The following is a 19,502-nucleotide window of genomic DNA, read 5'->3' as shown; positions in this document are numbered from 1 at the left end:
TAACCACCAGTGTAATGTGCCTCTACATAGAATTGTATCCTTGTTGGACTGTTTATAGGAAAATAAAAATCTGTTATTTTTGTTAATGAGCCAGAATAATAACTAAACAATGGCTCTGTGAGCATGGTCATGAAATCAAAGTGGGTAGTGGTAAATACAGTTAAGTTGTTTTGCCTCCGTTAATAATTATATTATGTAAAAAAAAAAAAGTTTAAATGGTGTGGTGATATTTGTTCACTGATTTCAGGAGTTTGGTGGGCTTCAAGTTGTTGGTCCATCTATGGGGGATACAAAAGTGGAAAACGTAATCATGTGCAGCAAACTGGAATGAAGGGCGGAGTTTCCTTCCACGAGAAAAAATATGTTTGCACAATCATCAGTCAACACTCACTTTGCTGTAATGTGTGCAGCACAATAGTTTTTGTGTTAAATATCAGTAGAGTTAAAGAGAAAAGGATTTTAAATGTGTCTGCAAGTGCATAATCCTCAGGTAAAACCAAAACGTTCCTACTAATACTTATCACTCTAGTTTTCTGTAGTAACTATTGGCACATACTCAGTTAAAAGGCACTTCAGTGCAGTAACAACACTAAATTGGTTCAACAACCACCCTGAGACAACCTAAACATTAGACCAAAGGATTAAAAATACACTGATTCGGGTACCACTTCCTGCTACAGTGTAAGGTTACAGTGAAAAGGTGTTTGTTTGATTGTGGCTTTCACTGAATTTGTGTTTTAGATGGTGAAACTAAGTGTGAGAATAGGATTACAAAACCTGCCTCTGCTAGTCATGCAGAACAGGTATGAAGTGACTCATATTCACGGAATTGCTATTCTCTCAATTCCAGTAAAAGGTTAGAAATTAGGTTGAAATCAATAGCAAGAGCAGACTCGCTTTAAAGTATGAAGTATAAAGTCATTTCATGACCTGCATGATTCAACGGTCTTGGAGATTTCTGATGTGTAGAACTGGTTAGTGTCACGTCTCTGACATTAAATCCACAAATCTAAACAGCTCATTTTAAAATCTCCTAATTAAAATTTTTCATTGATTTTGTCTCATGTTTAATTGCCAGCAAACTTATATGATAACAATAAAAAAAATCATTACATTTTAATATTTGCCTTAAGATTAAAGCACACAATGATTATAATGCAAAGCACGAGAGTCACGAAGCCACCGTTTTTTTTTTCGAACTATAACAATGTGGTGATTATGTTGACCATTAAAAGGTTTAATGTATATTTATATAGATACACTACACTCTGAATCCTTCCAACATCATAACAGAATTCTGATGCTCCCTTTAAAACAAAGAAGAAAAAAAGGCAGGATTTTCTCCTTAGTTAACAAGAAATGTTATATTTCACTTTCCAACATTTGGAAGGGGGGCATCTTTTCTAATTTGGGATTTTGCCTGAAGTGCTATCCCTGCTGAGTTTATAAATGCCAGTTTGGCTAATTTATTTCAAGAGGAGCACAGAAAAGAGTTTATAATGATCAGTGTAGTTCTCTGTTGTGCTTTGCTGAAGTGAGCAAAGTTACTTTTGTACACTAAAATATCAGATGGTTATTTATATAAAATATAATCTTCTAATATTCTAAATGTGCCAATGAAGTGTTTATTACACTGTACAACAGAATAACAACTTGTCAAAATAGCTTCCATTAGTTGCAGAAAAAAAACTAAACTAGTTTACCTAAACTTTAGTTTACCTAAAATAAAGTTTCCCTAAACTTTAGGTAAACTAAACTATGGATCAGAACGTCAGGAATGTAGTAGGTTAACTGTAGCTCAGGAGCCAGAGCAGCCAGTATTCTTGGGTAAGATACTGAACAATAAGTTGCTTTTTAATGCATTCATCAGAGTGTGAAGGTGTGTGAATGCTAGCTAGAAACCGCTTATGCTGGCGGTAGCTCAGGAGGTAGAGCAGGCTCCCCCAGTCTGCATGTTGGGCAAGATACTAACCCTAAGTTGCTCTCTGATGCATCCAGGGCCCTGTTTCAGGAAGCCGGTTTAGTGGAAAAACTGAGTAAGTATACCCTGAGTTAACGAAAACTCTGGGTTTTCGGTTTCACAAAGCGAGTTCAGCTGCAGCCTGAGTGAGTCACTATGACGACACACTCCGTGAAGCTAACCTGCCCCCTAGCAGGTTTACTACAACTAACCCTGACTGTCTCCGCCCCTTTGTCGGAAACCTGACAGTAGGAAGTGTCGGACATGGCGTGCCACTTCCTTGAAGAGCCAGTAGATCGTGAAGCCCAAATTCTCCGCAGAGCTCTCCGCCGGGAGAGAGTGATCAGATTTGGACATTTTATCATTTCCTGATGATTTTCTGTGCGAACGTTACCGTTTCTCAGCACAATCTATAATTTATTTGGATAACATCCTCAGGCCATATATTACGCATGTGACACATCGCGGACATGCTCTCAGTTCATTGCATATTATTTGTATTGCACTTCGGTTTCTTGCAAACGGGAGCTTTCTGTATAATATTGGTGACGCTGAGCACGTTTCCAAGGCTACCGTCTGTCGGGCAGTCAGGAATGTTACAGTTGCACTGAAACGTCTCCTGTACTCATCTGTGGTGTTCCCCGGTCACAGACCCACAAGATTTATCAAAGAGGGATGCCACAAAATTGCAGGTATCAGGATGACCAAAACTTAATGTATGATGTGGTGATACTTGGACTACTACTTAAATTGCACATTTATTTTCAGGGTTCCCAGGCGTGATTGGCTGTACAGATGGTACTCACATTCCAATCATTGCTCCTTCAGTAAATGAAGGAGACTATGTGAACAGGAAGTCTTTCCACAGCATTAATGTGCAGGTACATAGTTCCCTGTAGCATGTCAAACTAACAAATTATTTCATTATAGTAATGGATGCTAATTTGTGTTCTCTGCACTGTGAAGATCATATGTGATGCTGCCAACATTATCACAAATGTGGAAGCCAAGTGGCCAGGCTCTGTCCATGACTCACAAATATTCCGTGAATGTACACTGAGCACAAAATTTGGACATGGTGAGTTGAGAATACTTTAAAATATATAAAGACCAATTGCTTCAGGGACATTTGAACTGAAGTGTATCCTTCTGTCTTAGGAGAGTTCACTGGCTACTTGCTTGGTGATAGGGGGTATCCATGTTTACCCTATTTGCTTACCCCTTACCCTGACCCTGAACCGGGCCCACAGCAGCGATATAATCTGGCTAATTGCAGGACAAGAGCCAGAATTGAAATGACTATCGGAATGCTTAAGGCCCGGTTCCAGTGCCTGCAAAGACTCAGGGTCACCCCAGAAAGGGCATGTGACATTATTGTGGCATGTGTGATTCTTCACAACATTGCCACAATTAGAGGAGAACACTGTCCTTCTGAACCAAACATCAGTGATCCAAACCATGAACATCCTGACCCTCCCACGGACATACAAGATGGAAGTGCAGTCAGAGACACCATATGTCACAATCATTTCCTTTGACCCATCACCTCAACATGTTGAAAGAAGAATAAACAGATTTTTTGTTCAACTGGCTTTATTGGTCGCCTGTATTTCCTGTACACAAAGTATTAAAAGATGTAAACCTCATAAAGTGTCTCTGTTGCTTCCTCCTCTGTAACAGCTGTCAATGTTTCTTCATTATTTTCCTGTAGTAAAGAAATTAACAACATTGCTGTTCTACTGTAAACTCATATAATCTGTGGAGTATTACTCACAACTGCATGTTGGTCTGGCTCAACAGGAGGCTGCACCAGATGCAGTACACCATCACCATCAACTGATAGAATATGAGGTTTATACAGGTCACTTATAACTTACAAGGGACCAAATGGCAATTAACAAACATACCAATCAGCTTACACTTCATTGTCATTATGCTCTCAAAGACAACCAAGACTGAGGGAAGGCAAAATCAGTAGGAAAATAACTTCACTACAAAATACTCCATTATGGTAAAGAGTTTATCAGATGAATGAGCAGCACTGCAAAGGTGACTGTGAAGAAAGGATGTATGCGCATCATGTATTATTTTGAATTTGCCCCTTATGTAGGCACTTGTGTCTTGCGGGGTTATTGCCTCAGAGGATGTCCCCGCAGAGATGCCTTCGGCCACAGGGCGCCCACTGTTTTGGCTGAGGGCCAACTGCTCAGCCTCTGTGAGTGGTGGTGGTGGAGGACCCCCACCTGTTTTTCGGGCCTCCGCTTTTTTTCTGTTGGCTATAACGGGCCACATTTGAGCATACAGAGTAAGCAAATATGTACTTGTAATGTGCTCAGATAATTTCAATAAGTGCTTACAGAAAGAAAATTAATGTAGCCTCTAACTGCAATTGATTTACATGGGACAAACAGACCAAGCACTATGGCTCATAATACAATTACACCTTACCTGTTTGGACTATATTTTTATATTTCATTTTTACTTGCTGCCAGGCACGTTTGGGGCCTGTTGGGTTGCACCTGCGCTCACATCACATCACAAAATAAAATGTATAAAATAACAAATAAAATAACATATGATAAAATAACGTGTTAAATGGGTGGAAATCCCTAGATCAATGTTTAAATTAACACTCACGCATTGACTCTGTCGGCTATGTTTTGCCATGCATGCTCCCTTTCTTTTGCAGCTGTGGCTGTGTTACTTTTTTCCGCGGAATTTGCATGTTATCGGCATATGCTGCCATCAGAATTTCGGCCTCAAGCGCTGTGAAATACATTGACCGCGCCTTCTTTCCCTCCGTCTCCATGGTGACTCGCTTAATCTGTGCTCCGCTTATCAGGGCTTTATGTATCCTCGTCCGCGCGCTTCACTTGGGGTTAAAGCAACTCCGCGTTGACTGAACTAATTGTTATCAGCCTTTCTGAAACGGAATATTCCGAGTTGGACAGTTCGGGGTTACTCAACCGTGAGTGTCGTTTTTCACTCTGAGTTTTCCAAACCGGCTTCCTGAAACAGGGCCCAGGAGTATGAATGAGTAGTAGTTAGTTAGTTAGTGAGAACTTAAAAGCACAGAAGAAAGTGTTTGTGTGATTGGGTGAATGCTGAGTAAAGCGCTTTGAGTGCTTTGAGTAGAAAAGCGCTATATAAGAATCAATCCATTTACCACTTACCATTTACTTAGGCAAAGAAAGAAAGTGCTTGTATGAATCTGAGTGACTAGATGAATGAGGTATGCTCTAAAGTGCTATGAGTGCTCAAATTGAGTAACAAAGTGCCATGTAAGAAACAGTCCATTAGTCATTTACCAATGTGTGAATTGCAGAAAGTAACAAGTTTTGTCACTCGTTAGCTGGATTGCAAAAACAAATGAGAATTAAAATCCACTTAGAAGTTGAGGAGGCCTGCAAGCAGTCAAGGACAAATTAAGTTCATTCAGCACTAAATGTGTGATTAGGTGAGTTCAGGAGTATTATGACTACATGGTCAGCAGCAACCTCGAAAAGCAATAAAATTGGTATCATAAAAATATCTCTCTTTTTTGCAAGAGCAACACCACTACCGGGCTGTGCCCAACATAGACAGCAAAATCTATAATAGTGACAGCCATTGAAATGTTATGCTTCTGAGTTATTCAGATTCTAAATACTGCGCATACTGAGGTGCTGAACAAACAGTACAATACGCGGTAATAGTCACGTTCAAGTACACAAACCCGCTGTCCAGTTTGGAATCTGAACAAGTTTATCACTGTGCGACATGGGGAAGTTCCAGATGTCTCCTTGCAGGAACCGCAAATTTCAGGGAAATTTCTGCTTTCCAGAAGAGATATGGCAGCGTAAAATGTTGCATCCTACAAACAGACAGAGGAAGTGAGAGTCTCCACAGACTGTTGAAACTTCAGCACAGTTACAAATTGCAAATACTCTTCTGTTAGAATGAAGACAATTTCCTTCCCCCCCAAAGTGGTGCTTCAGGTTTAGATTTTGCTGCACAGACCACAGGTGAACAGAGCAATTTTAGTCTCTTATTTAGCAAAACAGATCTTGCATATATTACACAGAACTCAGAGGGCATCTATTCATTTATGCATTGATTAATGAATACCTTTATTCATTATTAAATGAATAAAGGTATTAATTTAATAATAAATATCATTCAAAAACCTTATTCTGAGAAAAGATATGACAGATTTTTAAGAACAAAACAAGAAATTAAGAATTTAGTCCCAAGATTCTTATTTTTTTTAAAAAAACATTTTATTATTATAACTGCTTCTCGTAGGTAAACTACTGTATACACTGACCAGCCACTTTGTTGTGTGCAACTGTTCAGCTTCTCTTTAACATAAATTAAAAAAAAAAAACATTTGGCAACAACTCAAAAACAACCTGCAACCTGAAGTTCAAACCAAGCATCAGAAAGGGGAAGAAAGCTGATTTAGGCTACGTCCACACGTACCCGGGTATTTTTGAAAACGCAGATTTTTCTATGCGTTTGCACTTTTCGTCCACACGTAAACGGCGTTTTCGGTCACTGAAAACTGAGATTTTTAAAAACTCCGGCCAGGGTGGAGATTTTTGAAAACTCAGTTTTTGCGTTGACGTGTGGACGAGAAAAACAGAGAAAACGCGGCGTCAAAGGTGTGCGCCTTTTTTGACGTCACACTGTGCGCCACGTTATTGTTTCGGTGAAATGAATTTCTACAATACTATTACTGTTAATTGTACTCTCTGCAGTGTTTAAATGCTTACATACACACACAGTTACTGTCCCTCCACACATACGACTCGGTTCTGCTTCTATGCCCCATCCTTGTTTACTATTTCCCACTGAGGCTTCTAGACTTCTGATTGGCCAACATTTCTACATGGTTAGGAATATATCGCCACCTGTTGCTTTGGCATGTTCATAGCAGCGTTTTCCTTCATTTCTGCGTTTACGTGTGGACGGGATTATTTTTTAAAACGAAAACGGAAAATCTCAGTTTTCAAAATACCCGTGTACGTGTGGACGTAGCCTTAAACTTTAGACTTGGCATGGTTGTTGGTGCCAGGCAGAGTATTAGAAATCAGAGGGAAAATGCCAGACTACTACAAATAATTCGAGTTAGGACTCATTACAAGCAACACTTGTAATGAGTCATGTCTAATCTTGAAGCAGATAGGCCACACCAGGTGTCATTCCTGTCAAGACAGGAAAATGGGGCCATATTTGACATGAGCTCACTCAACTGGACAATAGGAGATTGGAAAAACACTGCCTGGTTTTGGTTTCTCTGCTCCAGTATTTAGATGGTGCAAACAACATAAAAGCATAGATCCATACAGCTTTGTATCAGTGACTATAATGGTATGGGAGGATATTTTCTTGTCAGACGTTGGTCTGCTCCTTGGTACCAATTGAGCCTTGTTTAAACACAGCGACCTACCTGAGTATTGTTGCAGACCATGTCAGTCCCTTAATTATCACAGTGTACCCATCTTCTGATGGCTGCTTCCATCAGAAGTCAGCCAGCAGTGCTGGTTTGACACCAGATCCCGGCCAGACCTGTCTGCTATGTGGGCAGTAGGATAATGTTTCATATCACAAAACTCACTTCATCTCAAACAGGTTTCTTGAGATGACAATGAGCTGTACTTAAATGGTCAAAGTCATAAGATCTCAACCCAGTAGATAAGCTTTGATTCACATCATGGATGTGTAGCTGACAAATCTGCAGCAACTGAAGAATATTTCCAACACTTTGTTCTAGCTTTGTGCTAGCAAGGTGTACCTAATAATGTGCCCAGTGAGTGTAAAGGAAATTGATATTATCACATTCTGAATTGAGATGACTGTTGTTGAGATTTGGTGCTATATAAATTGAACTGAATTGAATATAATCACATTTTTGCCACTGAGATGGTATCTACACAAAATACAGTGGCCTATGTAAACATCACTCTATTTTGCAGTGTTAAATAAATATGCTACACATGTCAACAGTATAAGCAGGCTAATGTGGATAATGCAGACCCATCTTGTTAATGTCTGTGAGCCATGTGTGTTTAATCTGTGCCATGCATTAAATGAGGCTTTAGAGAACTGATAATTTAGAATATGATGCTAAAATACAATCAGGTTTCAGCAAAGAAACAAAGAAACCAAGTGCACATTGGTGGCCGAGATGAAGTAGCAGTCTCAGGCGAAGTTTAGGGTGTTCATGTTGTCTAACTCATCAAAAAGCTGTTTGGGTTTAGCTCAAGAAAATTGAAACATTAAAATAATGAAAATATAAACAATGAAATGCAGTAAATGTTTTCTAAGAAGAAAATACATCATGATCAGGAGATCAACTGTCTCAAAACAGACACCCCCAAAAATCAAACATTTTTCATTTCAAATCAGATGATTCAAGATTGTAATGCAAAAAAAGAATCACATTTTAACACAGATGAAAAAAATTACAGTTTAGTATATAGTGATTATAAGTAGTAAGTTCTTTGTTCTATTTCATCAGTAAAAGTCAGAACTTAGAGGTCTTTCCCTGCTGTTGTTTGAAGAGGGAACTGAATTTTGTCTCACAGCTGAGTCTTCTAATATTCAAATGGCCACACTGTTTTCTAACTCTGCCGGATCCATGTAGGTGTATGGCACTTCTAAACGCTTGTTTCTGGCTTTAATAACTAAACTTAAATCTTCAAGCTCCATCTGAAAATCCTTTAGTATTTTGCGAGGAATTTCCTCAATGAAATGCTCCTCCGGGTACTGGCCAAGAGGGACCTGATGAGAACAATGATACATTTAAGTTTTCTTCAACAAAATTCAATTAAAACAATTATTTGTTTTTATTCAAAATAGGCTCTTGGAATGATTGTATACAGTTGTAATGTGTTTACAAAAATTAAATTCAGACATAATTCCTGTCATTCTTAATGAAATCTTTGCTGCTTACAAAGTCACTGGACTGCTTGCTGAGTAACCACACGGTGGCCATGCCCTGAACTGTTACATTGACGTCAGGGAAGGTCGCCAACATTGTGGCCTCGCTTGTCGTCCCCTTTGTGGTCGGTGGCGGGAGTTGCAGGGAGATGGGAGTGTTGGGCATCCAGCCACCATAGTCATACTGCATTTGATCAAGAAGTAAAAGATAACTGATTAAAAAGTAAAATGATGGTGTAATAATGGCGTTTAATGTATAATTCCTTCTTTCTTTCTTTTTTTTATATTGGTGATATAGTACCTGTAGTTTTATGGTACTATTTATATAATTATTCACATTTTCTCTTTGCATGACCAGTTTAGTTTAACTTCACTGATTTTGGAAGAAATGCCTCAACAACTGCAGCTTGTCAGTACCATGACTGGGTATAAACAGAGTATGTTAGAGAGCCAGAGTTTCTCAGATGTAAATATACATAAATACAGTTTGGTTTTAGAGCAACACATGCTCTCATCCAGATGACATCTTTTTCAGAGAAGGACTTACATATTTCAGCAAGACAGTGCTGAACCCCATATTGCATCTATCACATCATAGTTTCATTATGGAAGAGTCTGGATGCTGAACTTGCCTTGCTGCAGACTAGACCATTCACCAGTTGAAAACATTTGATACATCATGAAATGAAGAACAGGATAAAGACCCAGGACTGTTGAGCAGCTAGAATCCTAAATGAGATGGATCATCATTGCTCTCCCAAAGGTCTCCTAGGTTCTCAGATGTTCATGCACTGTTGTTTAAAAAAAAAAAAGTGAAACTGTTTATACAAGGACTCACCTGTCCAGAGTTCACGGCTGCATGCTGGGCTGAGCAAGTGAAGATCACCATGGTGACAAACTTGACCAACTCAGTCACACAAGTAAATGTCTGAGGAATTCCTGTTGAGCAGAAAACCCCCCCCAGCATCAATTGCATTGAGGTGAACAAACAAAAATTGGATTTATGTTTGGATTATAATTATATATACTGTTTATGATACACCCTCTGGTGCCCCTGGACACATCATCAGTGATGTAACATCTCAGTACTAAGGATCAATCAACTTTATCATAATAAGAACTGAACATTTCTTTGAAGCCAACCTGTTTCTGCTTGAGAAAAGAAACCATGTTCAAAAATGTCCAAAATCCACTTCTGAAGTTCAGAGTCCTGCTGGACTTCACTGTCACTCTTGTAGTAGTAGCCGAGCATTCCCTGCACAAACCTTTGAGAAATTGGATGAAATATGCTTTCATTATTTATTTCATTCATTTTACTTAGGGATGGTAGATATCTGTAAGTATTAGACACACCTTTCATTTTAAGAGAAGTACTAACACCTTCTGAGAAACTTTAATTTAAAAAATTGAACAATGTTTAACATTAGTCTGTACTTAAAGCTGAACTTAATATACTAATGTCTCATCTGAGTGCCTACAGGAACCACAGAACTTCCTGTGGTACTTGCTTAGCTTGATCACTCAACCATCCTACGCGGCGCCTCCTATTTTGACCTCGGGACTTCCAGGCCATACTCCGCACCGGCCACTTGATTATGGCGCTCCATGCCCCTGCCTGCTAGCATCTTGCAGTCTACTCTTATGTGCTGGATTATCTCAGGGGCATTTTTACACAGCATGCAACTGGGGTCTTGCCTGATGTGATAGACCCCAGCCTCTATGGAGCTTGTTCCTGTGCTGCCAAGATTAGTGTCTCTGTGTTGTCTTTCACTCCAGCTTTGTCCAGTCACTGGTAGGATTTCTGGATGTCAGCCACTTCCTCTATCTGCCTGTGGTACATTCCACCAGCAGATAGAGGAATGCCCCACAGGAAGTGGTGTGGGGCATTGAGTCATAGGCCTTTTGTAACCAATCCAGGCAGTGCACAGGTTGGTCAGCCTAGTCTTGCAGTTTTAAGCGACTGCTTTGTCTACCAGTAGCTGGTGTTTTGCTCTTCTGGTATTTCCATTTTCAGTGTCTCTCATCGACTAGAAGCTGGTTCATTTGTGCTGTCAGACACTCGTGGACTGCAGTCAGCTTCTTCAGCCAGTAGGCGTGAATCAAGTCAGGGCCTGGTGCTGTCCAACTCTTCATACTGGAGACCCTTTCTTGAATGACTCTGTTCACGGAGATTGCTGTGGTCTGCTCTTAGATCCACTAGCCACTGAGCATTGATGCCATGGGTTGGGTTCTTCTCCCATATGCTCTTCCACTATTGCTCTGTTTCCAGCCTTGGTGCTGCTATTCTCATATTGTTCCCCTGCCATTAAGAGTACACCATGGCTGGTTCTGTGGAGAACAGCTGGTTTATTCTCCTGCTTTCTATCTCTTTGGTGTACCTCTTCAAGTTTGCCAAGGCTATGAGTCTTTGCTTGGCCGTAGCACCTTTTTCATTGCACCTTTCTGCAGCTCCGATAGTTGGCTAACCTCCCTCCGTGCTACCCTTATCTTGGCCTCTATTCTCCTTCTCCATGTAGGGCACTGCTCCTTGTGGCTGTTGAACTTGTAGCGAAGTATCTCACTGATCACTGTTGCCGTGGTGTAGATCAGCTGGTTAGTCTCAGTCTTGTCCATAGTGCAGCATTCACATCATCTAGTATACGGGTGTCAAACTCCAGGCCTCGAGGGCAGGTGTCCTACAGGTTTTAGATATCACGCATGTGAATCGAATGATTAGTTCATAACCAGACCTCTGGAGAACTTCAAGACATTTTGAGGAGGTAATTTATCCATTTAAATCAGCTGTGATGGATCAAGGACACATATAAAACCTGCAGGACACCGGCCCTTGAGGCCTGGGGTTCGACACCCCTGATCTAGTAGATCTTCTGAGGGTACTTCACATAGTCTTAGTAACCAGCCATGAAGGATCCAGGTTTCCAGCTTTGCCATGATCTTATCTCTCAGGTCAGTTCCTCTCGTGCTCAATGATCCTTCTTCCATCGCACTTGGGGCCCCCACCCAATCTCAGGTGGAGGTGATGATATCTCCCCCTTGACCTGTCATCCTAGCTTCCCCTTGCCGTAGCATTTGTGTTGTACCTCGTCAATCTCTAGCTGTCTGAGCAGTTCCATCTTCTGAATGTTGGAAAACATTCCCCAAGTTGTTTCGCCATCAATCTGGATGCTGGGTATCGAAGATTCCATAGGTCCCTCATCCTAGTCACGTAACCCTTCCACTGGGGTTACTTGCTTAGTAGCATTCCAACAGCGCCTGTTTTCATCTCTTTCTTGTGTGTTAATTTTGTGTTCATTTTTTCAATGATCTTTTATTGGGAAACCAAATTGAAAAAATAATGTTCCCGGTCCTGGGCCAACTCCCAGAATCCGGGAGGAGGCCCAGGGGCAGACCCAAGACACGCAGGAGAGATTATATCTCTTGGCTGGCCTGGGAACACCTTGGTGTTCCCCCAGACAAGCTGGAGGAGGTAGCTGGGGAGAGGGAGGTCTGGGCTTCTCTGCTTAGGATGCTGCCCCCGCGACCCGGCCCCCGATAAGCGGAAGACGATGGATGGATGGAAAACAGAATTGTAAAATGACATAAATAAAATAAAAATAATAAACTAACAAATAATAAAATATTATTGTTATAACAGAACTGCAGCAGCTTGGTGGCGTCATTAAGAGGGCAAAACTACCATACCTGTGGATGATATCCCAAACCTTTAGGCCATCATCCCTGTAGTAGAAGTTTGGCACAGCTTCTAGGCCACGTTCAGCAATGTCATCTGGCATACAGAGGGAGCTGTAGGTCATTGAGGACACTGACCTCTTCAGGATTGTAAACATGCCCTCTCCACCTGATGATGCAAACTAGAGAATGGGTAGCTCACAGTTAGAGACAAATGTTGTACATGACACTGAAAAAGAAACAGTTATTTAGGTAAAGGTCTAGTGAGTGTGCTGTTCTTTGCATACCTGAGTGAAAGCGCCAGTGTCAGAAATGAGAAGGCGTCGAGCTAAGAAGTTGATCTGCAGAGTGTAGCGTGTGTGAAGTTTGAGGAGCTGAGGGAAAGAGGGAACTCTGTTAGTGCTAGATTGGGGCAAAACTTTGGCATTTATTATGCTGAGATACGCTGTTGCACAATCAAATGTCCTTTGTGGACACATTGATAAACTCAAATGCTTTCAACGTTATTTAAAATTATTTACAAACCAAAACACTGAGTTTCAGCAAACGTCAGTTACCTTGTACAGAGGATGCACCATGGGCACGTTGCGCAGCAGTGACACTGCAAAAACCTCAGCCAGCAAGTGCGTGCGCAGAAGGTGAGCATTGAGCTGATGGTGATTGAAATCTGCACTTCTTACAAAAATCTTGGCGATCAACCAGTCGTACTCAGAATCAGTAGGAAGAAAGATCGGATTGTCATCTGATGGAGTCTGCTTCAGCTATACAAGGACAGGGTCAAGTGATAAGTCAAATTATTAGTTATTTTTAATATCCGTCTTTCTTCTACAGCATGTCTTTTGTCCTTCTCCCTCTCCCCTCACTCCCAACTTGTCGTGGGAGGTGGCTTCTGACAGAGGTTTCTTCCTGTTAAAAAGGGAGTTTTCCTTTCCAGTTGCCAAAGTGCTTGCTCACAAAGAATTGCCTGATTATTGGGATTTTCCTCTCATATTTACCATAGAAAATATATATATTTTGCTATGTAAATAAAGCTCATCTGAACTGAATTACCTGAATAGCAATCGGCATTAGTTTATTATCAGGAGCTTTGTGGAGCAGGACGAGAGGAGCCATCAAATACTGCTTCTTCCCATTGATGGTGTTTGCTTTCACTCCATCCAGAAGCTTGTAGTCACACAGGAATATGTTCCCTTTCTGTTTGAAAGTTCAGGTTATTTCAGCAGTGTGTATATTCAGTGAATGTGTAAGTGCATTTATTGCAATGACCAAGTAGCTGATTTAAGAAACATTTCTTTCTCCTTTTTTTGTGTCTTTCTACAGTCACCTTCATTTCATCTGCAAGGTCGCAACGACTGTGGGGAAAGACCATGTCATCAGTGACAGGGAAGTTACTGGGCAGGGTTGTACAACACTGGATCAAAATGGGGTTGACACCATTTAGAAACTGGTAGCCAAAGAAAGCATCTTCTTTCCAGTGTTCCTGAACATATTCTGCAAAAAGAAAAAGAAAAAGAAAAAGAATATGTTCCTTTTTTAAACTAGCCTACAAATTTTGCTACATTTCTAACTTTGTGTCAGAAGTTCAGTGTCTGAGAGTCTTGATTATGTGAAATGTATAAAAAGTCATAAGCTCTCTCTAGTGAGCTTTATTAGATATTGAAACCATATTCTACTTGTTAGATCACCTGTCATAAGATAAAATGAGACTTTATATTCTCAGTTTTAAACATCAATCAATAGCTATAAACATATATAATATATATGTTTTTGCAGAACAGACTGTATAATGTTCTTATTATTCAGGAAAATCGACTATGTATACTGATATAGTAATACTTCAAAGGTAACAGTTAAGTACATATTATTATGCACAAAGTATAAGTACTCGATACTCCAACTATGATGTTAGTTACCTGATATTTCAGTCTTTTTGCAGCAAAACACTCGATTGATGCTGTCAATATTATCCCACTTCTCCTTACGGTTATCCAGTCCCTTCAGCTTCAGCTCAGTCAGTCTGAAACAGAAGAGCACATTCATCTTATTTCTTTATTATATTTAACATAGTTATAGTTTTGATAGGTAAAGAGAAAAAAAAGAACTTCACCCTGTGGAAGCAGTGTAGACAAACTCTGTAGTTTTGGTGAAGGAGAACTGAACCTCTGATGGCAGAAAAATTGGGTTTTGTGCCTTCAAGGAGTGAGGTATTCCCTCTGCATATGCATCCCAGCTGAGAAAAAGAAATTGCAGTTTCAATTCACAAAACATAATATATGAATAATATAGTTTACAATGCATTTTTAAATTAATCCCAGCAGACAAACAATATATTGTAATGCTTAATTTTAAGGTTAAACATCATTAGTATTAGGATATTCAGCTATAACTGGACAGCATTTGTATTCTAGTTTCAGGAGCTGTAAGGCCAAAATATGTATAAGCTCTGAATTCTCACCGATAGTCTTCCTCTCGCTGCTGAATCTCTTGCTGCCGACTGTACCTGCCAAGATGATGGTTGTCTTCAAAGACTCTCAGAGCTAATTAAGAAAAAATGGTTTCAAGTTGTTCTTGTAAATATGGTATATACTGTATTAGGAAACTGCTTCAGCCTCATTACAAACTTTGTTTTACATCTGCAATGGTTTGAACAAGATTTAAGATGAGCACAGTTTCCCAAACCTTTTCCATCTTTGAAGCGGTGCACCTTGCTATCAGCAATCCAGCGGTAGACGGGAAAGCTGTAGATGTCTCCTTCAGGGGATTTCACTTCCACCTTGGCACAAAACCAATCATCTTCTGGGAACAGTGGGAGAGACTGTTTGTCTAACTCTATCAGCACAAGATTTCCAAGGGAAGTGGAGCAGGACACCTTAAACTTTGATACCTAAAGAAATGACATAGCAGTTTGCGCTGAGCTTCAACACTCGAGCATACAATTCCTCTTATAATTTACTGTGGTCCATGAAGTGAACTGTTTGCTTTGACCATCTTCATGGTGATAGATTTCAACTTTACATAAATCACAGTTAATAATTCCCTTATTTCCCTAAAAGTTTGCATGTATAATGTCATATAGGGAACCTGAAAAAATCATGGAGGTGGCCATCCCAGACTTACAGCTCCTCTGACGAAGGATGAAGCCCCTTTCAAGCCCATGAGCCACTTGCGATCACTCTCCCCATCTGTGCCCACCAGCTTAATGTAGACATTGTTGAGAGTAGTGGAATTAAGGCGATCACCAGTGAATACGGTCACTTTATACTGCACCATTTTTCAAATCCTGGTAGGGGGAGAATTATAATCACTCTTAGCACTGATTTGGAAATGTAAGCAGTTAAAATTGTGACATCACAATTAAAAGAATTTGAAGACATTATCTAAATGCCTTTTTTGACCCACAATTTCTGACTGAAATCCTGTGAAAATATCTCTTACCTTTGTAAATGAGACGAGGAAGTTTCTTAGAATAACTGTTCTGTCAGAACTTGCCCCTACAATTTCTTTTTATTTACTCAGTTTAGTGGGAGTGTTCAGTCAGTTGCATCAATCATGTATTGTGATGAAATGCCAGATAAGGTTATCCAAATAACCTATAAACTGCACCACTCTTTTTATTGAGCTGTCAAAGCCCTTGACACTGCTGATTTGTCATTTTCCTAGAGGTTATTGGAACTAGGCCTTTCAGATGAAGGCTGGTTTACTAATTACCTTTCTGACTGCAAGCAGTGCGCACAGTTTAACGGTCTCTCTTTGAGTTTTTAAAGTGTCACTAATGGAGTGATCTGTCTTACATTATTTGATATTAATGTTAAGGCAAAAGCTAAATATATTTTATCATTTATATGTAGATGACACAATTATTTTTGTGCTCATACCACCAACATGGTTTTCCAACAATTACAATTAGCTTTTGATGAGCTCGGGCTCATTTTAAATGGAAAGAAGTCATAGTGGTTCAAGTACACAGAGTATGGCAGAGTATGGGCAGTATTTCCCTCTACTGTACCTTTTCAAGGTTTTTCTATTGAAACTCATAAAAAACTCTTTACTCCTCCTTGACGATGGTGATATAGTTTGCATGAATAACCCTGCTCCTTCTCTCTATCTCTTGGACTCTCTTTATCGTGGGGCATTTATGATCTAGAAGTGGCTGTAAACCTTTAAGACACCGCTGCACTTTACAATCTCTAGCTGATTTGTCTTCATTGGAATCACAAAGGATGTTCCCTCACTCTATATGACTATTCACTGGGATTGTATCTATAAATTAATGGCTGACTTATACCACTTTATCTTTAAATCTATTTCTGGTTTATACAGTTGTTGTCAGATTACATATTCAGTTATAGTCTGTGGTCTCAAATTTTTTTTACACTCACAATTCCGTCAGTTCATACAGAAGGACTTGCAGCTCTTTCACTTGATTTTGTTTGCAGAGTTTAAAAGATGTGTAAGCGATTTTGTGAATTCCTCAATGGGAACTTGTTCTTGATTTTAATATCATTTTTATAATTTTATAAACGGACAGTTTTCGCTATTTGATTCTGTTGTTCTGATTCTGATGTTTCTTTTTTATTGCTTCTACTTTATTGCTTGAATTTTATTATGCCTATCTGAAAAAGTGTCTGTGAAGGTTCTCAGCCATCCAGGTCATCGTAGTCAAAGGAGCTTGCAAAGAAAAGCGTCTGGACTTCTTTAAGTTGCTTGAAGATGTTTCACCTCTCATCCGAGAAGCTTCTTCAGTTCTAAGGTCAAATGGTGGAGAGTCCCAGAAATAAACCTAGTGGGAGTGACCCCCCACAGAGGGACAAAAGGACCCCCTGATGATCCTCTAATCGCCTGAGCAAAGGTGTGAAACTGGGTGTAGGTCCCAATCAGCCAGGGTTTCGGGTGAACTCTTTGTGAAACCTGGCCCCACCTCATCATGCGAATTCCTGAGGTCAGATGGCCCAGGATGTGAGTGGGCATTAAGGCATCTGGGGAGGGATCTCAAAACTGGATTATAGATGGCAGAGAGTTGGTGTCGTAAACCACCGCCTCTGTTCAAAGATGGTCGCTCACAGTGGACATAGATGGCTTCTTTCACTCCTCTTTCAAACCATCTGTCCTCTCTGTCCAAAATGTGAACATTGGCATCCTCGAAAGAGTGTCCTTTATCCTTAAGATGCAGATGGACTGCTGAGTTTTGTCCTGTGGAGGTGGCTCTTCTATGTTTTGCCATGCGCTTGTCTCTCCAATGTAGAGGTCTGGGCATTCCTGTACAGTGCAGCGAGGAATGTCCCTCTGTGGGGGGAAACTCCCACTAGGTTTAAATCTGGGACTCCCCACCATTTGACCTTAGAACTGAAGAAGCTTCTCGGATGAGAGGTGAAACGTCTTCAAGCAACTTAAAGAAGTCCAGACACTTTTCTTTGCAAGCTCCTTTGACTATCTGAAAAAGGTTTCTCTAGTAAACAAACAATGAGTGTTAATAGGATAACCTGTTTAAATACAGGTTAAAAAAATATTTAGGTCAGTGGTGATTTCTTGCACATGACGATGGCAAGGTGCACTTTTGTTCTTATTATACCAAGATTACTACACTCCTCAGTGACAATAATACCCATGAAGCCCTAAGGAGAGATCCCACAAACAACTACAAAAAGAAAGTCGTCAGTTGGGTTCGACAACTTGAAAAGGAAATGCCATTGTCCCCATTGAACTTCTGCAGGGAGCCACCATATTATTGACACTAGCTCTTTCGCAATGTCAAATACCTTGTTTTTGCACACATTTTTAAAAGTTATTTCCAACTTTACATAAAAATGCCTCAGCCAATGCCTCAGGTGTTGTTGGGGTTTTTTTGTACAACTATTTAAAACTATTTACAGAATAATCAGCTATCATGCATTCAATACAATTCAATTCTACTTATATAGAACCACATCACAACAGCAGTTGCATCGAGGCACTTTATATTGTAAGGAAAAGACCCCAAAAATAATACAGATAATACATTTGCCTTATCATTGTCTCTTCTCTGCAGAGGAATCCTGCGTGCTCTGAATGAGTTACAAACTGTTTTCCCCTGTAGCTCAGGATCTGTAGCTCACAATTCCCATTGTTGGCATTATTGAATTTTGCTTCAGTCTATATAAATGCAGTGTCAGTGCACCAGTGCTGCATATTGAGTCTACCCAAAAAAAACTATTGTTGATTGTTGTGATGAGTTCCGGTGAATTTGGTTTCACTTAATTCATTTAGCTTACTCATCAGTTGAAAGAAATAAGTACAGCATGGAAAAGTCTTCGAAACATTCAGAGTCATTATTCACAACTCTGTGTTGAGGTCTTTTAGTAAAGCTACAGTAAAAAGTAGACATGAAATATTTGAATGCCTTGAAGTAAAATGCCACTTAGATAAAACTTATAATAAATGCACTTAGGTTTTGTCACAGCGGGACTGAACAGACTCACATGCAGGCTCTAGGTCTTGAAAGCACAAGAGTCTTTATTACGATACACCAGGTGATTATTTACAAAAGCGAGGGGAAAGCCGGGCTCCGGGGGTCCACACACGAACGGGAAAGACGCCGAAAGTCACACACACACACTCCGTCCACTCACGCTCCTCTTCACACTCCAATCACTCAGGTAACACAGGGGTTGGTCCAGGGAATCTGTACACAGAGACACGAAGGGATTATAAGGCAAATCGCTGTGAAAACACTCTAGAAGTAACTGAGCTGGGGTTACACCAGGGGTGGGCAATCTCAGTCCACGAGGGCCGGTGTCCCTGCAGGTTTTAGATGTGTCCTCGAACCAACACAGCTGATTTAAATGGCTAAATTAGCTCCTGCAGTTCTCCAGAGGCCTGGTAACGAACTAATCATGTGATTCAGGTGTGTTGACCCAAGGTGAGATCTAAAACCTGCAGGGACACCGGCCCTCGTGGACTGAGATTGCCCACC

General features: G+C 40.3%; 1 protein-coding gene across 1 annotated transcript; it reads right to left on the bottom strand.

The window, feature by feature from the left end:
• Positions 1-7,673: 7,673 nt before the first annotated feature.
• On the bottom strand, positions 7,674-15,823 carry LOC146667947 (hydroperoxide isomerase ALOXE3-like). Its single transcript, XM_085409756.1, has 14 exons — positions 15,671-15,823; positions 15,233-15,437; positions 15,009-15,090; positions 14,661-14,783; positions 14,467-14,570; positions 13,878-14,044; positions 13,604-13,747; positions 13,111-13,314; positions 12,841-12,927; positions 12,566-12,735; positions 10,028-10,149; positions 9,723-9,823; positions 8,898-9,068; positions 7,674-8,725 (listed from the first exon to the last, which is right to left on the bottom strand). Exons 1-14 carry the CDS (start codon positions 15,821-15,823, stop codon positions 8,546-8,548), a joined length of 2,013 nt encoding a protein of 670 aa, XP_085265882.1. The 3' UTR covers positions 7,674-8,545.
• Between the last annotated feature and the right edge of the window lie 3,679 nt (positions 15,824-19,502).

This window comes from Rhamphochromis longiceps, linkage group LG6 (genome assembly GCF_057381845.1).
Source record: "Rhamphochromis longiceps isolate RC_006_pf linkage group LG6, R_longiceps_female_GT1.1, whole genome shotgun sequence".
NCBI classification, from domain to species: domain Eukaryota; kingdom Metazoa; phylum Chordata; class Actinopteri; order Cichliformes; family Cichlidae; genus Rhamphochromis; species Rhamphochromis longiceps.
Note: the sequence above shows the minus strand (reverse complement) of the source record. Positions and strands in the feature narration are given on the sequence as shown.